The 21,164-nt window shown below is 41.4% G+C and overlaps 1 protein-coding gene and 2 long non-coding RNA genes across 3 annotated transcripts in view; 2 read left to right on the top strand and 1 right to left on the bottom strand.

Annotated features, from left to right (window-relative positions):
* The window catches only part of itgav (integrin, alpha V), a 48,011-nt gene extending 44,254 nt beyond the window's left edge, over window positions 1-3,757 (top strand). Inside the window, exons 28-32 of the mRNA XM_031295008.2 lie at window positions 1-51; window positions 150-263; window positions 2,019-2,126; window positions 2,358-2,477; window positions 3,014-3,757. The exon at window positions 1-51 is cut by the window's left edge and continues 84 nt beyond it. Coding sequence (XP_031150868.2) covers window positions 1-51; window positions 150-263; window positions 2,019-2,126; window positions 2,358-2,477; window positions 3,014-3,106 — 486 coding nt within the window. The 3' untranslated portion in view covers window positions 3,107-3,757. The remainder of the gene's footprint in view (window positions 52-149; window positions 264-2,018; window positions 2,127-2,357; window positions 2,478-3,013) is intronic.
* On the bottom strand, window positions 92-6,626 carry LOC116046631. The gene is made up of 3 exons (XR_004104191.1): window positions 6,233-6,626; window positions 749-754; window positions 92-102 (listed from the first exon to the last, which is right to left on the bottom strand). It is a non-coding gene; the product is annotated as an uncharacterized LOC116046631 (long non-coding RNA).
* A 342-nt stretch (window positions 6,627-6,968) lies between these two features.
* On the top strand, window positions 6,969-10,164 carry LOC116046627. The gene is made up of 2 exons (XR_004104187.2): window positions 6,969-8,318; window positions 10,118-10,164. It is a non-coding gene; the product is annotated as an uncharacterized LOC116046627 (long non-coding RNA).
* Window positions 10,165-21,164: the final 11,000 nt, after the last annotated feature.

The following is a 21,164-nucleotide window of genomic DNA, read 5'->3' on the forward strand; positions in this document are numbered from 1 at the left end:
AAGAAGAGAGACCTGGAGTCAAGAGACACAAACAACGACCTGCAAACACTGGTACACACACACACACACACACACACACACACAGTTTTTATTTATACTTCCCTTTTATCTACAGTATTAATACTTTGTGTGTGTGTGTGTGTGTGTAGGACTGCAGCACAGCGGTGTGTCTGCGGCTGAAATGTCAGGTCGGTCGTCTGGAGAGGAGTAAGAACGCCATCCTCTTCATCTACTCCAGACTGGCTGTCAGCAACTTCCTCAGGGTAATGTCAGAAAAACTGAGTGATTCCTCTGTCTCACACTACTTTCTAATATCTGAATGAAACGCTGAGAGTCTTCCTAGAGTCGGGGGAGAGGGGGGAGGGGGGTCTCCCGTCGTCTCCATCGTTTGGTGCGAGGTCATAGAACTCAGTCAGTCTTTCTCCCGTCTGGATGTTCAGACAAAATCAAACGTGTTTGATGTTATCCTAAGTTTGAAGTCTTGGTAGTGAAGTTAAATCACGTGAACGTTGTCAACAACCAATGGGTGCTCTCCCTCCAGCACGTAACAGGATGCAGCAAACGGCTAGAGACGGTGGTGTTTATGGTTGCTATGGCGCCGCGCTAAGCTAAACGCTAAAGAGGGAAAGTTGCCGATATTCAACCCTCCTGAAGTCATCCAACGGGAGATTTACTGGCGGGTGAACACAGACCTCCGGGTACTGGAGACATTCATCTGCATGTACGGCAGAACAGAACATCTGCTGACTTTCACCTTAAAGTTACCAGCTAACGTCCCATTTTTCAAAAGGAATCTAGTTGTAGTCTTGCAATGTGTGACCCTGCAAGATCCCCAGTCTTTACATACTATGACGGCCTTCGACGTTAGATGTGAGATGGTGTCAGACTGTAGTCGGTTCAAAGTTTTTTAGTGGACGGTAGGCATTACTCTAACTCTAGCGTTTCTTCCCGCACAACTTGTTTTGAACTTTTCTTATCTTAGTATCAAAGGAACCCAGAGCTATTTGTACATCCGTGGGAATACTGCGAACAGGAGCTGCTGATACCAACGATGTTTAACCCGTTTAACGGACAATAAGAATTCGGATCAATTGATCAGATAAACAAGAACAGTTTTTTTTTCTCCAAAAGCCATAACCACTTTGAACTCACACATGCACTGACTTCACAGTCTAAACCCCCCCCCCCCACCCAACCCCCAGACTTTCTTCTACCCACCTACTGTGCAATATTTAATATTTAATACTATTGATAATACAGTGTAATTCAATTACTGTGCAATATCTGTACACTGTGCAATATCATTACTCTCATTGTCCAATATCTATTATTCATTGAATAGCATCATCACTATTTTGGGCAATATTCAAATAATGTGTGATAACCCACACTGCATATCACACTGTATATAAAACCATATATATTTTTTTAATATGTATATAGTGTCTCAGAACTGTGCACCTTACCCCCTTTTTTTTGCACTACTTATTTTATTCTATGTTATATTTATTTTCCGTACATGTCACTGGGAAAAGAGTTGCTTTTAATCTCGTTGTACTTGTGTATAGTGACAATGAAAGGCATATTCTATTCTATTGTAACCAGTTAAAGACAATGTGTGATGTTATAAACCAACCCTGTGTGGATTTCCCCGCTCTTCAGTTTTTTTTGCACTTGGCAAAAAACAACTTAACACACAACTTAACACACGTGGAAAAAAAGACATCCGTTAAAACACTTGGAAGGAAAAACGTGGAGCGTCCGACGGGCGCCGCCAGGACACCTCAACCCCGGAAACCCCTTCCTCCTCCGTTTCACCCCTCTTGTTCACTCCGACCCACCCAGACCCCCCACCCCTTTAACTTTCAGAGCTAACTTTGCACTAACTAGTTATGTTTTAAGTTGCTGGATGGTGTGCTCTTTTTTCCAGCCGTGTTTTTATATATACATATATATTGACATCAGCGGTGTGATTTCCGTGATGGTAGATGAGAGATTTGTTCTTTCTTTCTTTTCAGGCGGAGAATCAGAACCGTTCTTACGTGGTACGATCGACAGCCTCCTTCAGTGTCATCGAGATGCCGTACAAGAACCTGGTGTCAGAGCTACCGTCCAACAGCACCACTGTGAGAGACACACACACACACACACACACACACACACACACACATACACAGACACACACACACGCACACATCATCAGATGTTAGAATAATGACTTAAAGAAAGCGAAAAAAAGGTTTTCTAAAGGTATAACATGAATGATTCGTCATGCAGATGCTCGTGTTTTTAAGTGTCTAAAGCGGTGTGTGTGTGTGTGTGTGTGTGTGTGTGTGTGTGTGTGTGTGTGTTTCCAGGTGAGTGTGTCGGTGATGTGGCTGGCGGACGATGCTCAGCCGGTCCCGGGCTGGGTCGTGGCTCTGGCGGTGCTGGCAGGACTGCTGCTGCTGGCGCTGCTCATCTTCATCATGTACAAGGTGAGAAACAAACTGGGAGCACAACCAGATCTACTTGATGATCTGTTACTGACGTTAACAACAGACTGGAGATGATCTGTAATCTGATCAGATTTAGTCTCTTTGACTTCTAAACGTCACTATCAGTCACACAACATGTGTTCTGTACAGAATAAGCCTTTAAATCAGACAAATAGCAAGTAAAATCCCTCCAATTCAAGAACAATAAAAAGTTTATATAAAACGCCAACATGTTGAGTCGTTTCTGAACCAATCAGCTGTTAGATCAGCTGAGAGCCAGGCGTTTTCCCAGCATGCCCCTGGGTCTCGCCGTCGGTGGAGAGCGAAGCTCTAAAACCCGCGGCCGCCTCGATCTCGTGAGTTCATCGTTGCCCCGCGGTGCATGACTTCAGAGCGCGTTGGGATCAAGCCGGACACAAATCTACCCAGCATGCATTGGGCGGTTGATCGCCGGGGATCGACTCTGCGCTGGCCTTGCACATCTGGAACGAGCCTACTCATTTATTAATTATGTTTCTTCTTCTCTTCCTCCTCAGTTGGGTTTCTTTAAGCGTGTCCGGCCCCCGCAGGAGGACTGCACAGAGAAGGAGCAGCTGCAGCCGGAGGAGAACGGGAACACCGACGCCTAGACGTCCAACTGTCGGTTCAGACAGGACGCATTCAGGGTAAAACGGGCAGAGAGGTTCACTGTGTTCACTGTAGAGAGGCAGATTATGGTACTGGCTTACACTTCTATAAAGGTTGTTTTGTTTTTTTAAACTCGTCATGTTGTGTTTGTGCCAAAAGAGAAGCTCCACCTGAGATGCACTGGTCACAGATGAAATCCTCAAAACTCCAATTTAATATTTTAAAGTTAACGGAACGTTGTGGGAAAATTAAACTTATTTGCTTTGTCTCCGAGAGTCAGATGTTCCTCTCTCAAGTCTGTATAGTCAATATGAAGATAAAGCTTAGGTTAGCTTAGCTTAGCATAAAGACTGAAAACGGGGGGGGGGGGACCCTGGCTCTTACACAGATATCTGATCAACTGGATACATCGTTGGAGTCGGAGTCCCCTTCATTCCTCTGATAGCTGCCCAGTGGCGCATGAAGCCAAAAAAGTTGAAATTCCTTGTATAAAATGACCCAAATAATCGGTGTCGCTTCCATTCCGTGTGTCTCGTAGAGCCAACTACTTTCTTTTCAGCACTCCGCTAACTTGAATGCAGATTAAATGATTTAATGGTGCAGCTCTTCTAAACTTTCCAAATGTTATCGGACCGAATGGATTAGGGATGCACCGAATCTAGATTTTTGGGGTTCGGCCGAATACCGAATCCACTGGTTGAGATTCTGCTGAATCCTCGTCCCATCCTCAGTCCATGAACACAGTAAACTCATTAATGAAGTAAACAGTGACTGTCCTTCCTTTGCCGTACCTGAAGTTGCTGCAGTTTGGCTGCTGTCTGTAGATTCCTTCATGCACAACTCGTATTCTTTCGGATGTTTCATACCAAATGTTGTAACAGTGGTGATGTTGTGTATAGTTTAGGGTCCTCGCCACCACGAGACAATTCGGCATTGCAGATTGAACATGTAGCTGGACTTGAATGGCCTTCTTTTGACTGAAAGTACTGCCAAACTACACTTTTTCTGCTCATGAGTTCCATTTTCACTTTCTCACAGCCTACTGCATTGAACACTCCACCTACTTAAACACCTTCCCGTAATCAACGGCGCCGTCATTACGGCGACCAGCGGAGTGCGCGTAGTGCAAGCGTAGGGTTAGGTTCGGTGGGAAAAAATTCTAAGGTTCGGCAGAAACCCAACCCCGTCAAAAAGCCCAATATTCAGCCGAATCCGAATCCTGGATTCGGTGCATCCCTGGAATGGATCAACCTCTGATAATGAATGAATGAGTCATTTTGCAAGGGCTTGAGACGCTCAAAGACACGTCTCCACTGATTTACAGACGTCTCTTTCTCCGTGTACGTAAGTCTATGGTGGGGGCGGGGGTGTCTTCACGGGCCGGGAGTTTTAATTCCACTGTTTGGACGCTTTGTTCAATTGGATCCAAGCCTGGCACACTTTCTGGGGGCCTGTCTCTGTTTTAAGATTACAAAATCCATCAACCAGCACCTCTAAAGCCCACTGAATAACATGTTAAATCTGGTTTGTATAATCTGTACAAAAAACCGAGTGTAGAAGCAATACTTTGTTGTTTTACAGAGGGTTATGTGACAGACTATTTTCTAGTTTTCTATGTGACTACTAGCCTGGAAATCCAGACCCAAATCTGAAAGATTAAGGATCTGGCACTGAGTAATGAAAATGGCCCAACTCGAGGGGCGGCACCAAGCATGTATTTGAAAATCTCTCTGCACGCAATTGGATAACACTACAACCAACCACAACAATACACGGGGTGACGTATCCAGAGCGTACCCATACTCTTAGCTACCAGAAGCGCTAACTGGTAGATTAAACTCTTAGTTACCAGAGAATCTAACTGGTAGATTAAACTCTTAGTTACCAGAGAATCTAACTGGTAGATTAAACTCTTAGTTACCAGAGAATCTAACTGGTAGATTAAACTCTTAGTTACCAGAGGAGCTAACTGGTAGATTAAACTCTTAGCTACCAGAGGAGCTAACTGGTAGATTAAACTCTTAGCTACCAGAGGAGCTAACTGGTAGATTAAACTCTTAGCTACCAGAGGAGCTAACTGGTAGATTAAACTCTTAGCTACCAGAGAATCTAACTGGTAGATTAAACTCTTAGTTACCAGAGGAGCTAACTGGTAGATTAAACTCTTAGCTACCAGCAGAGCTAACTGGTAGATTAAACTCTTAGCTACCAGAGGAGCTAACTGGTAGATTAAACTCTTAGCTACCAGAGAATCTAACTGGTAGATTAAACTCTTAGTTACCAGAGGAGCTAACTGGTAGATTAAACTCTTAGCTACCAGAGAATCTAACTGGTAGATTAAACTCTTAGCTACCAGAGGAGCTAACTGGTAGATTAAACTCTTGCCGTATCCGGTCGGCAAAACAGCAAAAACGTTCTTCTTGCAAAGGAACGATTGGAGCTCCGTCTTCTGTTCCTCTTTTAGATAAAAAGCCAAGTCTAACTCGTTCGTCGTAGCGGCCAAAGCCGTCTCAAACAACAGGTGTTCATCCGTAGCCATCTTGCAGTGTTTACTAATGACTTGGACGTCGCAGAGCTGTCGTCATCGGTTTAGCTCGCCTCTGGCCCGCCTAGATCAGATACACCGATGTGATTGGTGCAGCACGGCTACAAGGGCATAGTTAATGAGTGAGTGACTCGCTGAGCAAATTACAATTGTGCTCTCACGAGAACTCTGGATTTCCAGGGTAGGTCACTACTTAAGATAAGATAAAACTGTATTAATCCCGAGGGAAATTGCGGTGCAGCAGATGCAAAAACAAAGTTAGAACAAAAAGTTTAGCACTTAACCCCCTGTGAAAACACAACTTTTTGTTTAAATGAAACAAAGTAGTGTTAATTTGTGAGCTTTAGAAGCGCTTGTAGGTGGATTTTTAAACTTTTGTTGTTTTCCTGTTTCCAGTCTTTATGCTAAGCTAAACTAAGCTAAGCTAACCAGTAACAAGCTAAGCTTCATATTTACCGTGCAGCCATCTTAACTCTTGGAAAGAATAGTTCCCAAAATGTCGAACCACTCCTTTAACCCTTGTGTTGTCTTCCATTGGACCATGCACTTGTCGTCCTCCCTGGTCAAAACTGAAAATCTTCACTACCATGTATGAACACCACTTACACCAACTTCTTACTAGTTTTACACTTGTTTTTGGAATTCATGGTCAATAAACCTTATTGATAGGAAATTATACCTAATCCTGGAGATAAAAAAGCAGAAACTATGAATTATTCAAACTAATAAATAATAAATAAAGGTAGGATAATCACAGAAGGGTATATATGTCAACGTTCAAAACACCCAAAATTCAATGAAAGTAGAGATCCGATCTTTTCTTGTACTAGCGATGCACGTTGTGTGGAATCATCCGTGTTATTTTTGGGTAATTACAATTAGGTAGTAACAAAGGAACCCATATTTCTGATATAGACATTTACGGGTCAAATTTCTGTTGACCCGAAGACAACACAACCCTCGTGTTGTCTTCCCGTCGACCGTGCAGCTTTTTGTTTTTCTGGTTCAAAATTTAACCTTTTTTTCAACGTTTTGTTGCTTTTCCACCAATGTTTTTGTCACTGTTTCCCAACTTTTTTTCTGCACCTTTTGACATTTTTGTGTGTTTTCCCCCACGTTTTTGAAGCTTTTCCCGACATTTTTGTCACTTTTTTCAACATTCTTTTATAAATACAAAAAAATTCAAATGCTATGAAATTGAATAAAACTTGTGAAGAGCGTTGTAGGGAACCATCCACGTTTTGGTTGAAAGAAACCCAAATTTCTGATATACAGACTTTTTGAAAATGGGTCAAATTTGACCCGAGGACAACGGGAGGGTTAAAAAAACTCTGAATGCTTCCTGGGTCCAAACGTTGTTTGGTCTGATATTTAATTTACCCTTCTTTTTTGTCCAAACCCAAAACGATTAACGAACTGTAGGTACTTGTTGCCCAGAAAGTCCAGAACTGCTGATCAATTTAAGTTATGTTTTTTTTTTTTTTTTTTTTTTTTTTTTTCTAAGAATCTAAACTGTTGCTCCTGTAGTGAAACTTCTGTGGGTTTGTAACGAACAACGGACTTCCGTTGATCCAGACGAATGAGAAAGCAATAATTGTAAATCAGCAAAAAAGTCAAATGAGAAGTGTCTTGATTAGCTGCGCCTCTATTTTTAGATAAAGATGGTTTAGTTTGCTACGAGATGGATAAGGAGTGTTACAGTAATATATTTACCCTGATATATTATTTTTGCTTTGTGTGTGTGTGTGTGTGTGTGTGTGTGTGTGTGTGTGTGTGTGTGTGTGTGTGTGTTGGGGGGTGGGGGGGCTGGTTTGTTACTGCTCTGCTTTGGGTTCCTGGTTTTGGTGTTTTCAGTATTTTTTGTGTGTGTTTTCTACCAAACTATGACGATAATTACAACGGTGAGTCCGGCTCATTTCAACGCATCAAGAAACTGTTTTACAAAAGGTTGTTTTTGTTTTGTTTAGAAAATGATGTTTTGGGTGGAAAATTAATGTAAGTGATGAGTTTCTTATTTGTAAAAATGACCGTTCGCTAAACCCCGCCTTCCCGTATAGTGTTGTCCAATCACAGCTAGGCACGACAGCTCAGTTGGCTTTCATGTACATTCATGTGCTCCTCGGATGGTCCGAGTTTCCGAGATCGGAAAGTTGTTGACCAGTGTTTACGTGCTCTCAAGTCGAAAAGTCGGAATGTTGAACTAATAATGAACCACATTCAAAATTATATTTGAGTAAAAAGTTGATATATAATACGTGAATTAAAGGCAATTCTTTACTTCCATGTTTTCTACATCATCAACAGCAGAGAATGATTTTACCTGAGACCTGTTAACTTTAGTCAACTCATAGAGCTAACCTTCGCTTAAAAAGTTAGCTAGCTAGCTAGCTACAATGATAAATTGCCGCTAGAAATGAGAAGCTGCTTTTCGTTTACTTCTGTCGAAAATGGAGGAAATCACTAAGAAATCTGCCGCCGTTATCACCGTAAGCTGTACGTGTGGCGTTCGAGAACAGAAAGATTGAGCGGCGTAGCAACAGTAACTAAGGAGGGCGGGGCTTAACGAACAGTGAACTTGTTAGCATTATTTTTTAAATTACTATTATTGTTGGAAACTGGCAGAACAAAGATGTGTAAAACAGGTTGCCATTTAACGTGTGTGTGTGTGTGTTTGTGCGCGCGCGTGGGGGTTAAAATGTTTTTTTTTGCTATGCATTTACCCATATTGGGTTTGCATCATGAACTAATGTTTAAGGTTAATAATTTTGCAAAGTATATTAATCCAATTAACAAGCACACACACTTTAAGCAGATTAAATAGTTTTTTTTCTCTCACTGACATCTTATTTACTGCCTTCATGTTTGTCGTCCCGCTGAATCTCCTCTGCTGCCGCTAGATGTCACTACTGCAACGTTATTTTGTTAGCTAGCTCTTGATTTCAACAAAAGAAGTTTAGGATGTATTAATACTGTCGGTACGTGATCTGTGCTGCCTGCACGATCCGACATGCACATGCGAAAGATGTTCGCGCATGCGTAGATGATAATCCTGTTTTATGACGGCACGATCTGTTCCACGCTTGCGCACCTTTGCACCGCGGGAATTTAATTAATTTCACAGCGCTCTGGCGTTCGCTTCGAAGTTAAGTAGGCCTAACACCATATAGCAATGAATCGCAAAGGGGAGTGTGGTGGAAACTGGAGGTCTGCAGTGACAGAAAGACTCAGACCTCATTCCACATGTAACCAACATGGTGTATGTTCATGTAACATGTAACAACTCCTGTATTATTTTGGATTGGCAACCACGTAAACACCTCGTAATGCAGAGCGTAAGCTACATTTAAAAACGTCACGACATCCCCACGCTACGCCTTCACAAAAATAACAATGTCGCCAAGGCGTAGTACACGGACGTCGATATGCGGTTTTGGGTCAGTGTCAATAAGGACTTCATTTAAACATCTTTATAAAACAGACCCGCCGTGAACTGCATAATGAATAACATCAAATGTAGCCTACAAAAATATGCCGCCAGTTGTGCCGTCAGTGTTTCAACGCATGCGTGATAGAAATAGTGTCACGTTTTCTACTACGTATTTATGCGCATATCGGATCGCGCAGGCAGCACAGATCGCGTACCCACAAATACTACTGGTGGACGTCGGTATCCCAGAATACTCCGGATACAAAACCTTAATATCAGTGTTCACAGATAGAAAGCAACACAGAACTAACTTTTGCTTTTTTTTTTAAAAACTCTGACTCAGATGTTTGAAACGGAGGAAAATGAACTTTAATCTTCTGTTTAAACCTCCGTCGCTCGCAGTGTTAACGTGTCAAAGCAAATTCCTGCTGAGAGTCAGATGTTCAGATTGATACCACTCTCATGTCTGTACGCAATTATGAAGCTACAGCCAGTTAGCTTAGCTTAGAATTAAGACGGAGTGATCTGAACTCTGTTGTTGGGTTTGAGGGTTTTTAACTGTTTTATATTTAATTCCACATCTGTTTTTCTGTCTGCCATGAGAACATATGGACTATTTTTGATGTATGTATTCTTTCACTTAGAGAATTAAACAAAATAACAGTTTCATAAAGAGATGATTTCATCTTTGAACTGAAATAAACTGATTTGTTCACATTTTACGTGATTTGTTGTCTTGACATTATTTTTTTGACTTGCAAAGTTATCTTTAAAGCCAGTGGTTCTCAAACTTGTTTCAATAAGTGTTCCCCCTTTGAATTGTTTTTTTTAAGCCCCCCTGACCAGCGCAAAACATTTTGGTATAAAAAGAAGTCTATATAAAGAGTTAAATACAGCGCTGGCAGTAATAGATTTACTAAACAACAACCTTGTAACGGAAAAACATCTAAATGTTACGGTTCATTTCAAATGTTTCAAATCCATCACTAAATTCAGGATTTAGGAATTATGCATGAGCCATGACATATCTATTTAAATTAGCTGTGTGTGTGTGTGTGTGTGTGTGTGTGTGTGTGTGTGTGTGTGTGTGTGTGTGTGTGTGTGTGTCTGTGTCTGTGTCTGTGTCCCTGTTTGTGATAGATAGATAGATAGATAGATAGATAGATAGATAGATAGATAGATAGATAGATAGATAGAACCTTTATTGTCATTTTACAAGTGCATAATTAAGCTTCGTCTGGCTTTCTTCTTGGAGGGGAAGTAAAAAACTAAACAAAATATATACATTTGTGTTCAAAATAATAGCAGTCCAACATCACTAACCTCATAAATAAAATGTTTTGGTAGAAGTGATATTTCTACATGGCAAATAATTGACTAGTAAGTGTTGCAGAGTCATAGAAAACCAACAGAGCCAACAGTCATGACATGCATGCTGCTCATTCTGTGTAATTTAATCTGTAATTGAAAGGGGCATGTTCAAAATAACAGCAGTGTTGTGTTCAGTTAGTGAGGTGATTGATTCTGTGAAGAAACAGGTGTCAGTTATGGTCCATATTTAAGGAAGGAAGGAAGCAAATGTTGTGCATGCTGGTTATAGTGCATTTCACACTGAAATACTCAGCAAAATGGGTCGTTCCAGACATTGCTCTGAGGAACAGCGGACTTTGATTAAAAAGTTGATTGGAGAGGGGAAAACATATAAAGAAGTGCAGAAAATTATAGGATGCTCAGCCAAAATGATTTCAAATGCCTTGAAATGGCATCCAAAGCCTGAACGACGTGGGAAAAAACGGTCAACTACCATTCGAATGGATCGAAGAATAGCCAAAATGGCAAAGGCTCAACCAATGATCAGCTCCAGGAAAATCAAAGAAGACTTAAAGTTACCTGTGAGTACTGTTAGGATCAGAAGAAGGCTATGTGAAGCTAAGCTATCAGCTAGAAGCCCCCGCAAAGTCCCACTGCTGAAAAAAAAGACATGTACTGAATAGGTTGAAATTTGCCAAAGGACACATTGACTGGCCAAAGGAGAAATGGGGCAACATTCTGTGGACTGATGAGAGCAAAATTGTTCTTTTTGGGTGTAGGGGCCGCAGACAGTTTGTCCGACGACCCCCATGCACTGAATTCAAGCCACAGTACACTGTGAAGACAGTAAAGCATGGTGGTGCTAACATCATGTTATGGGATGTTTCTCATACTGTGGTGTTGGGCCTATTTATCACATACCAGGGATCATGGATCAGTTTCAATAATTATTATATAATAATTCTTTTAAAAATGGGTCCCGAGGACAACAGGTATTAAGGTATCGTAATCGGTATCGGGAAGCAAAAAATGGTATCGGACCATCTTTAACATTAACACTGATAACTTCACAGAACTGTGGGTTTGTTTTAAACTGATGTAACCCACATACAGTACAGGGCTACTAAAATTACGTTTTTGTTTAGCGGTGTTGCTGTAAGCACGGACATGTCTATGTCAATACATATGTATAAATGTCTGTGGCTGTTAGTGTTTGCAGAAGGGGCGCAATACACTATCTGCGTATCTGAAAAAAAGAGAGCAATACTCGCGGTAAAATATATACTCTGCTGTTGAGATATCAAGCTGTGTGCTGGGAAGCTGGAAAGCAACTGATGGTACAAAACGTCTCAAAATAGTCCTGAAATATTGATTACTTAAATATGTCGACGCTGCGCTGTGTGTTTAATGGAATCCCCAGCTTTGGAAGTGAGAAAAATAAGTTCTGTCGAGTTAGAAGCAGGAGAAGCTCTGGTGAGTGAAGCACACAATGCTAGCCAGCCTGTTGTTAGACATTAACCCAGCCTGTTGTTAGACATTAACCCAGCCTGTTGTTAGCCATTAACCCAGCCTGTTGTTAGACATTAACCCAGCCTGTTGTTAGCCATTAACCCAGCCTGTTGTTAGACATTAACCCAGCCTGTTGTTAGACATTAACCCAGCCTGTTGTTAGCCATTAACCTAGCCTGTTGTTAGCCATTAACCTAGCCTGTTGTTAGCCATTAACCTAGCCTGTTGATAGCCATTAACCTAGCCTGTTAGGGACCGTTCGGTATTTATGGAATGGACCACCGGAGGAAAATAGGGGAGGGTCATGTCTTTATATTTTTTGCTGAGGGGAGGGTCATCCAACATTTTTCAGTCCAGAGGGGTCCAACATTTTTCAGTCCAGAGGGGGGGGGGGGGGTGTCAGTACCCGATCCGTGCCGCCTGTAAGATCCGTTCTGCGCATGCGCAGAAGCCTTCCTTTGGTGTTTTAAGTCATGACTCCGTCCTGCTTCAGGTTAATCATGCTTGAAATAAAGTTTAAGCATGTGTATACCTCTCACTTTATGTGTTTGTACTTTTATGAAAGTATCAGGTAAAAACAGGGCTACAAATGAGATCTCTGTGAGAGACCAGCTAACTCCTAGCAAACTATTATGTAGCTCAATGCTGGACATTTCACCCCTAATTCCGATCACTTTACTTTATTTGTATTTGTTTAGTATTTGGTTTAGAAGCCTTTATTGGTGATTTTTTACGGTACAAAGTCCTGCTACATACGTACATATATAGCCGGCTATATATAGCCAGCTATATATGCTCCGCTATGTCGCATTAGCACGCAGCTACAATAGTTAGCTATGAGTATGCTAACGTTAGATTGTAGTGGAACGAAGCAGCACTTTCTAACGTCAAAAATCACAGATAAAGGCTTCTGAACCAAACACTACACAATCGGACATGTTTCAGCAGGAATGTGACCCGGAATTGGGCAGAATTTAACAACATTGCCAGCTAAGATGACATGTTTACTGCCGTTAGCATGTAGCTACTATAGTGGTATACAGCAGTGGTGGCTGGAAGAGCTGTCATCCCGTCTTTGAAAGGACACTTAGCTATGTACGTTTACACTTCATCGCATTAATAATATACAGTCTATGGTTATTAGTCAAGACGAAGTATTAAAAGTTAAAACATTAACATAAACAACAACGACGTCGCTACACGGTTTTGGATCAGTGACAATAAGTCTTGATTGTTTGTATGACTATTGTATAATAAAGATTTAATACAAAAGTCGTGATGTTTGGTCGTAAAGTGTTTCAACGCATGCGTGGTACAAATCGCACAGGGACACTGTTAGTTTTCTACTACGTAATCATGCGCATGCGCAGAACGGATCTTACAGGCGGTACGGATCGGGTACTGTCCGGGGGTCCCAACTTTTGTATTCATGAAAAGAGCAACATTTCAAAGTGGCTTGTTTGGTGCATATTTATCCATGTAGCTCTCAGTCTCGGCCCCCTAGCAGATGGTCTGACCGCATATGCGGAGTTTGCTGGGGGGGCAGGAGGACCACTGCCCCCTGGTGGCTGAAACAGATAATTGCATTGTTTAAAAAATGAGTGTAATAATTACGTCTGACATGACCAAAAATTTTATAAATATCTTATATAACACGAAACAACTAAATGGTGATAGGTAATACATCAGAGTTCATATACTGCTTTAGGAAAAAAAATATGACCTGGCTGACGATGGGAGCAGCAGGACGCAAAAAAACTAAAGTTACTGTTGCACTAGTCTGGACATCTTACCGTGCCAACCTTGCAATAAAGGTTTCCTAAATGCCATGTATATAAATGTGATGTCAGCTTACTAATTGATTGCGGATTTTATGTAGATTTGGACTTTTATACGTTTATTCCACTTTGTTTAAACGGCGAAGTGGAGGAGTGACTAGTGACGAGTCCATAGCAACCAGTTTGTGTGTTGAATGTTACCCAGAATGCCTTGCTGAATGGTCTCAATGTTTTATTGTTTTATTTCATGTGAATACTAGTTTACTAGAGGAGTAACTTAGTATTTGAAGTAATGCAGTAATGCAGGAAGTGTGCATTTAGTTTCCATGCTTATTGTGTTTCCACAACAATGTTAGTGAGTAAATCTACTGAAATGGCCACCACACCATAACAGAGGAGTGGGATGTGTAAGATGAGAATGCAGAGGTTAAGTCACATATGTCATGGCTGTAAAAAAACAACGGGAATCTGTATATCTTTGCCAAGCGCTAACCAGTACAGAAGGTATCGTTAAATTGCTGGGGGAGGGTTATCCCTTTTTTCAAAATCGTTATTGAGGGTCATAGAAGTTTTTTTACTGGCGAGTAGTGATGTGTGATACTGCTTAATTCCTATTTGATCTGATACCAAGTAATACCCAGGCTGGTATTGCCGATACCAATACTTTTTATGTATTTTATTTGTAGTGTGATGTGACAACTATTTTAAAGTAAAGTAAAAAAAAAAGTAGGCTGTAGGCTTACCAATTCCAAATTATAGCTGCATAATGACAAGACAATAAACTACTCTCATATTATTTAATTATAAAGAAAATCTCAGAGACTTCTACAGTAAAACAGGTTGAAAATTACACACAAATAAAACATTTTTGACTCTTAACCTTGTCACAAAATATTCCATATCCACTTTTTGCTGTTCTTTACAACACATGTAAATCAGGCACCCTTGAAAACTGTTAACTCAAATTGTTTTCACAAAACATTCATGTTTACAAAAAAAATAATAAAAATAGGCTCCCCTGAAAATGATAAACCTGAGCCTGTTCTGAAAACTGTCCTTATTCATAGGTTTTTGTTTAGGAATAAGAGCATGTTTACAGTTTTCCTTTGAGTCTGTTCCGTTTTTTGCTCACTACCTCCCCTGCCTTTGAAAACATCTGCTCTGCAGGTACAGAAGTAGCAACAATTCCCAAGTACTTTACAGCAACTTTGCTTAAGCCTGGGAAGGTTTGATGATGCTCTTGCCACCAAACAAGTGGATCCTTTTCTCTGGGAATCAGTTTTTCCTCTGAGTAACGACGCATTTCAATTATTACGTCTGTGGTAGCTGACTGGTGATGTTGGGAAGACGCAACTTGCGTGTCCAAATCTGCCCATAACCCTACTTTTGTTGCAGCTGAGTCTGGGGCAAGTGCAGGACTCTGGGAGCTAGGCACTGAGGCAGAGCTAGAAGTAGGTGCCAATGCAGAGCTTGGAGTTGGAGTGGGAGTGGACTCTACTGTCTGGTAGACTTCCTTCAGCTCAGAGGAAAGTCATTTTTTCATTCCCTCAGCATTGTTTTTGTCTTGAAATCCAAGGTGTTTAAACCTAGCATCCAGAAATGTACTAGCAGCTAGAGAGTGATTGGGTCTCAATGCCTGCAAACAGTGGTGTAGTCCAGGGTATACGCTGGTATACGGCGTATACCTACTTATTTTTCAGTCAGCATTGCATATACCCACTTCTAAATCCCCCCTGATGCGCACCATTCAGTAATATCTGTGAGCCAGATTGCCCATTTTTTCCTCAAGGATAGTGAAGCCATGACCCACCCTCCTCTGCCTCTAATTGGCTGGTACTCGCTGCTTTCACTGATTAGATTGGTTAACTTTAGGCATGAGGACTGATGAGCCAATCAGAGGCAGAGTAGGGCGGGTCATGCCGAGGAAAATATCGCTAATACCTCAGGTGCCAGTGAAAAAAAACAAAAAAAACCCTCAGGTGCCGGTGCCACTTGACTACGATAACGGCAGCAGACCAAACAACAGATGAAGAAATAACACAAGCGGCGGTGTGCCACCCCAGTTGATGGAAGACATAATTCTGAGGTAAGTTTTAAGGTGGTTTCCAAATGAATCATTATTTTAAACTACTGGCAAATTGCCAGTGGCAATATGACTGCACATTTAGAGGAGAAGAGATAACACCATGTTTGCCTCATGATAAATACATTTTACATTCATCCAGGCTGCTTGTGTGACCAGTAGTAACTACAAACTGCTCCTAATCAAGTCATGATCATTTTATAATAGTGAGCAAGTAGAAATGACAGATTTTTGGGTAAACTAAATCATAGTCTTACATATCACTGTTTCTAAAACAGGGCTTTTTTCTGGACTACTTTAGAAAAAAAAAAGGTGAAAACTGAGAGTATACCCACTTCTCCAGGGACCACTACACCACTGCCTGCAAATCTACGCTGGCATTGCTGTGCCAGCTGTGCGGCAACGGAGCTGCCCTGATGCTTAAAGGCTCTTTGAAGAAGAGACACAAGAGGAATCACTTTGGAGACTGAAACATATTTTTCTGATGATACCTCCCTTGTCACTTCCTCAAAGGGCCTCAGTGCATCAACAGTTTGAGTGATAATTCTCCCATATTAATGCACAATTCACTCCTGCCTAGAAGACAGAGGACTGTGGCCACAGCTTCATGTTGTTCATGCAGCCTGTCCAGCATGTAGAACACTGAATTCCAGCGGGTTTCTACAGACTGGATCAACTTGTGTTCTGCTATTTTCATCTGCTGTTGAACAGCTCTAAGCTTCTCTGTGGCCTTAGTGCTATGGTGAAAAAATGACACAATTGTGCTGCATTTTCCCAGGATCTGCACCACTTCAGGGACAGCTTTTAGACTGTCCTTTACAACTAAATTCAGAGTGTGGGCAAAACAAGGATAATGCCTCCACCCAGCCTTGTGTACTGCAGCCACCATATTTGCCCCGTTGTCTGTCACAACTGCCATCACCTTATCAGTTAGGCCCCATTCATCTGTTATTCGTTTAAGTTCTGAGCTGATATTATCAGCAGTATGCTGTCCTTGGAAAATCGCCGTTTCCAAAACAAAATCTTTAGTTTGCCAATTCTCAATTACATGACATGTGACAGTCAAGTACGCCTCTGTGGACACTGAAGTCCACATATCAGTGGTAAGTACAACATTTGGAGCATTTTGCAAAGTTGCTCTTACTTTGTCTTTGCACTCATCAAACATATTAACAAGACATGTTTCAGTCATTTTCTTTCTGCTAGGGAGTTTGTATCTTGGGTCAAGAGCTTTTACAAATGCCTGGAATCCCTCATCTTCTACTACAGACATAGGCTGGAGGTCCCTCACAATCATCTCTCCCAGGCTTCTTGTGAGTGCTGCTGCTCTTGGAGAATCATCTACAAACAACACAGATACACAGGGCAAACTGACTGATGGAGCCACACTGCACTGTATGATCAGAAATCGGGCCCGATCACGTGGTTTCAGGCTCGATCGGAATCGGACGTTACCTCCCGATCAGGACTCGGATATATATGTATATATATTCTCATTATTTTTTAACACATCTATAGTTATGCGGTGGCACAGAGTTAGACCCTTTTGACTCCACACAGAAACAGCAACGCGTGCGGCATGACATCACTTTGTTGCAGAGACGCTATTGGTTAAATGCCGGCAAAGTAGAACACGGAAGCAGCTTGAAGCGGAAAGCGCGAGTATGTCTGCGGTCTGGAGGGATTATAAAGGTGATGACAACAACATTGCCATAGCAAACTGTGAGATATGTACCAGAAGTGCTCTGTTTGTTAACAGAGTTGTTGAATGTTAAAATAAGGTGAATTAAATAAAAAATAAGGAACATCCCGGATCTGTTTTTTCGCTCTTCTTTATTCTTTTTTTTTATATATTATAGAAGTATCGGATCGGGACTCGGTATCGGTAGATACTCAAAATCAAATGACTCGGACTCGAGGGCAAAAAAACCTGATCGGGACATCCCTAGTAAAGATGGAGGTAGAAATTGTTCTTTTGTCTATTGTCCTCCCTGCCATGACTATGAGTTGTTGTACAGTATGATGTCCAGGGGGACGAAAAAGATCCCTCTAAATTCTATTAGTTTTAACTATGGGCTATATGCAGCCTCTCTCAATACACTCTTAGCACTGATCTCGGGAAAGCTACTCATTGTTGCATTTATTTCATTAGGATAGCTTACTTCATGCTTCACTAGTATTTTCTATTTGAACAAACTGCTTTCTGTTAGCTTGTTGTAACAATTCTGGGATTCCGGGGAACTCTTGAACATTAAAAAACTAAAACCTTAACAGACGTGAATAACTTTCCCACAGTCAGTGATAACGCGACTATCACGCTATCTCCCTGTACCTGGATAACTTCTGCCGCTGCTGCCAAATGACTCACTGATTGAAGTCTGTCTTGCCCTAGCACCTTGCGTCTTCTCGCCCTGGACCTCCTCCTCAGACCGCCATAGTCACTCTGCAGTCTGCAGTCTTCGTAGCGGGAAATTAAAGAAGGGCTGCTGCAGTGGCCGGCTCCGTCACAGAGCCGCAGTGCACACACAACTGACCGGCGGAAGGAGAAGTAGTTCCTTCCCCTAACCGGATATAATTAGACTTTTCTGGTGACAACAAGTGGACAATGTTCAAAGCTTTCATTGCTGAAGCAGCGGCAGGAAGCTGTGGTCTCGGGATCTTAGGTCCCTTAAGGGTTAGTAACCCTCGAACACCATGGTGGTCCCCGGTTGTCAGGGAAGCCACCGACTGAAGGAGTCTTTTCGGGATATGTTATCCCAGAGGACTCCGGAGGCAGTTGCAGGGTACAGACGAGTGCAAATGGCAAATGGCTCAAAAAGATGCAAAGCAGCGGGTATGGGGGAACCTGCCTCATTACGAGGACGTTTGGCGCTTTTATACTTCTTCACCTTACTTCTTGCTTTGCTCCCGTCATAACTACTATGACCACTAGAGGGCACCACCACGAATAATCTAAATATAGGTCAGAATTGCTGCCTGAACAAACGACTTATGTAGCCTTTTTTGGGGGGAAGACAGTCTCTTAAGAAGATATTTTGATTCAGTTTTGGTGCTGTTAAACGTGGCATTTACTTCAGTGCATCAAGATTTTTTCCAGAATTTGAGGATTCTCCGTTCACCTTGGTAGCATGAGACAAAAACCAAGATTTATCAATAATTCAGGACGAAGGGTGAGTAATGATATACAGATGATCATTTTGGGGGTGAAGTATTCCTTTAATGCATCAATAATTATATCCAATAATATTATTCTGAAAGTACTTTAGGTAATTTTAATGCAGATACTTTTCTACTTTAGCTATATTTTAAATCCACGTCTCTTTAGATATAGCTGTGGTTCTAACCCGGAGTTATGAATGACGTCACACCCGAGTTGAATGCGTTCCACTTACAAGTTGGATTTTTCATCGTGGGGTTAGCTCTAGCCAGGTTAGCCATTGGTAGCAATACCAGTAGATAACAACGCATTACGTTTTTTGTGCATACAAACAGCGTAACAACATGTCCACAGATAGAAGTTAGACAGGACTGTGTGTATGACTGATTTAGTGAGACACAAATAAGATGGAACAGCTAATAACTTACTACAGCTTTCACAACTGTTGATGCACAAAAAAGAGGTTGTCCGACTTCCGCGCTCTGAAATCCGAGGGCAAGGGTCATGTTTCTGACTCTGACCTGGAAAAATCACACTTCCGAATACTGACGGAACGCACTATAATACTTCCTCACCTGACTTCCTACTTTGCTACTGTTATAACTACTAAAGCCACTAGAGGGCGCCGCCACTATAAATGTGATTATAGGTTGTAATTGCTGCTGGAACAACATGTTGTTTTTCAGGGTAGGACAGTCTCTTGTAAATGGATGTTTTAATTCAGTTTTGCTGCTGTTAAACATGACCGTCGTTTACTTCAATGCATCAAGACTTTCTCCATTTTTTGTTTTTTGGTTGCTCAGTTCACCGTGGAGGCATGAGACAAAAACAGAGTTTTCTTCACGAATTCAAGACAACAAGGAGTAAGTAAAGATATACAAATTATCATTTTGGGGGTGAGGTATTACATTAATGCATCACTAATTACAATCCAAGAGAGAAAATATTTTGATCTCATTATTTAATATATTTATCAATGTGTTTATTTGTATTTTGGACAGTGTTGCCACAGTTACTTTGAAAAAGTAACTTAGTTACTTACATTACATTGACAGTAGTAGGGATCTTGTTTATTATCGTACGAAACGAAGGCGAGTCAACCGTGTTTAAGGGCAGCATTTCCTCTACAACATACTGCCCCACCAACTTCTTCAACTCTCCCCCACTTACTGGTTTTGCACCGAAGTCCAGCTTTTGTTGTTTGGGTGGTGGGGGACCTTCTTCTCTCTGCTTTGCGCCACCTGGCGGGAGTTGCTCTGTAAGTTTGACTGTGCGGTGCTGCGACTCCAAATGTTTCTTCAAATTTGACGTAGGGCCTAGTGTTTTTGTAGCTAGATAGCACTTTGTCGCCACCAGTACAACGAACCTTAATATTGCCATCTTTAGCTGACACAAACTCAAAATAGTGACTGTATTTCCAGCTAGAAAACGCGCATCTCTCTCCTCCCTCCATTGTTGTTTATGTTTGTGTCGCAGCGTGGTACACGTTAACTGTCCACATGCTGAAAACGTGACTTGTCGTCGCATACGTGACTTCACTCCCCGAGACGCAAGAAGAAAGCAAAAACAATATATATTTTTACTAAGGAAAATGACAAAAATAGTAACGCACAGTGACTTGGATAAGTAACTTTAATCTGATTACAAGTAACGCGTTACCCGGCATCACTGATTTTGGATTAGTATCCTAACCTTGTTCTTTTGTAATTATTTAAGAAAAAATGATTATTTGTCCATTTAAAGAAAACAAGAGTCAATAAGTCAGGACCAGACAGTATGTGTTTTAGTTTTGAATGGTTATTGATTATATATTAAAGGAAATCAGATGAATAAAGAACCCAACACACCAGAAACTCCTCTTTTATAACAGAAAGTTCAGACAAAATTAGGATTTTATTTTCTATTTGGCCATTTTAAAGATTATTTTTGGGCATTTTTGGCCTTTATTTTTGACAGGACAGCTGAAAACATGAAAGGGGAGAGAGAGGGGGGGATGACATGCAGCAAAGGACCGCAGGTTAGTTTCGAACCCAGGCCCGCTGCGTTGAGGAGTAAACCTCTATATATGGGTGCCTGCTCTACCAACTAACTATCCGGGCGCCCGCTATTTGGACATCTTGGATGAGAAAATTGTCACCACTCATGTCTGGTAGGTAGATGTTGTTACCTTTGGATAGAGCCATGTTAGCTGTTCCCCCCTGTTTCCAGTCTTTATGCTAAGCTGACGTTTGCTTGAAGGGAACTTTATAA

Source organism: Sander lucioperca, chromosome 8 (assembly GCF_008315115.2).
Source record: "Sander lucioperca isolate FBNREF2018 chromosome 8, SLUC_FBN_1.2, whole genome shotgun sequence".
In the NCBI taxonomy this organism is placed as follows: Eukaryota; Metazoa; Chordata; class Actinopteri; order Perciformes; family Percidae; genus Sander; species Sander lucioperca.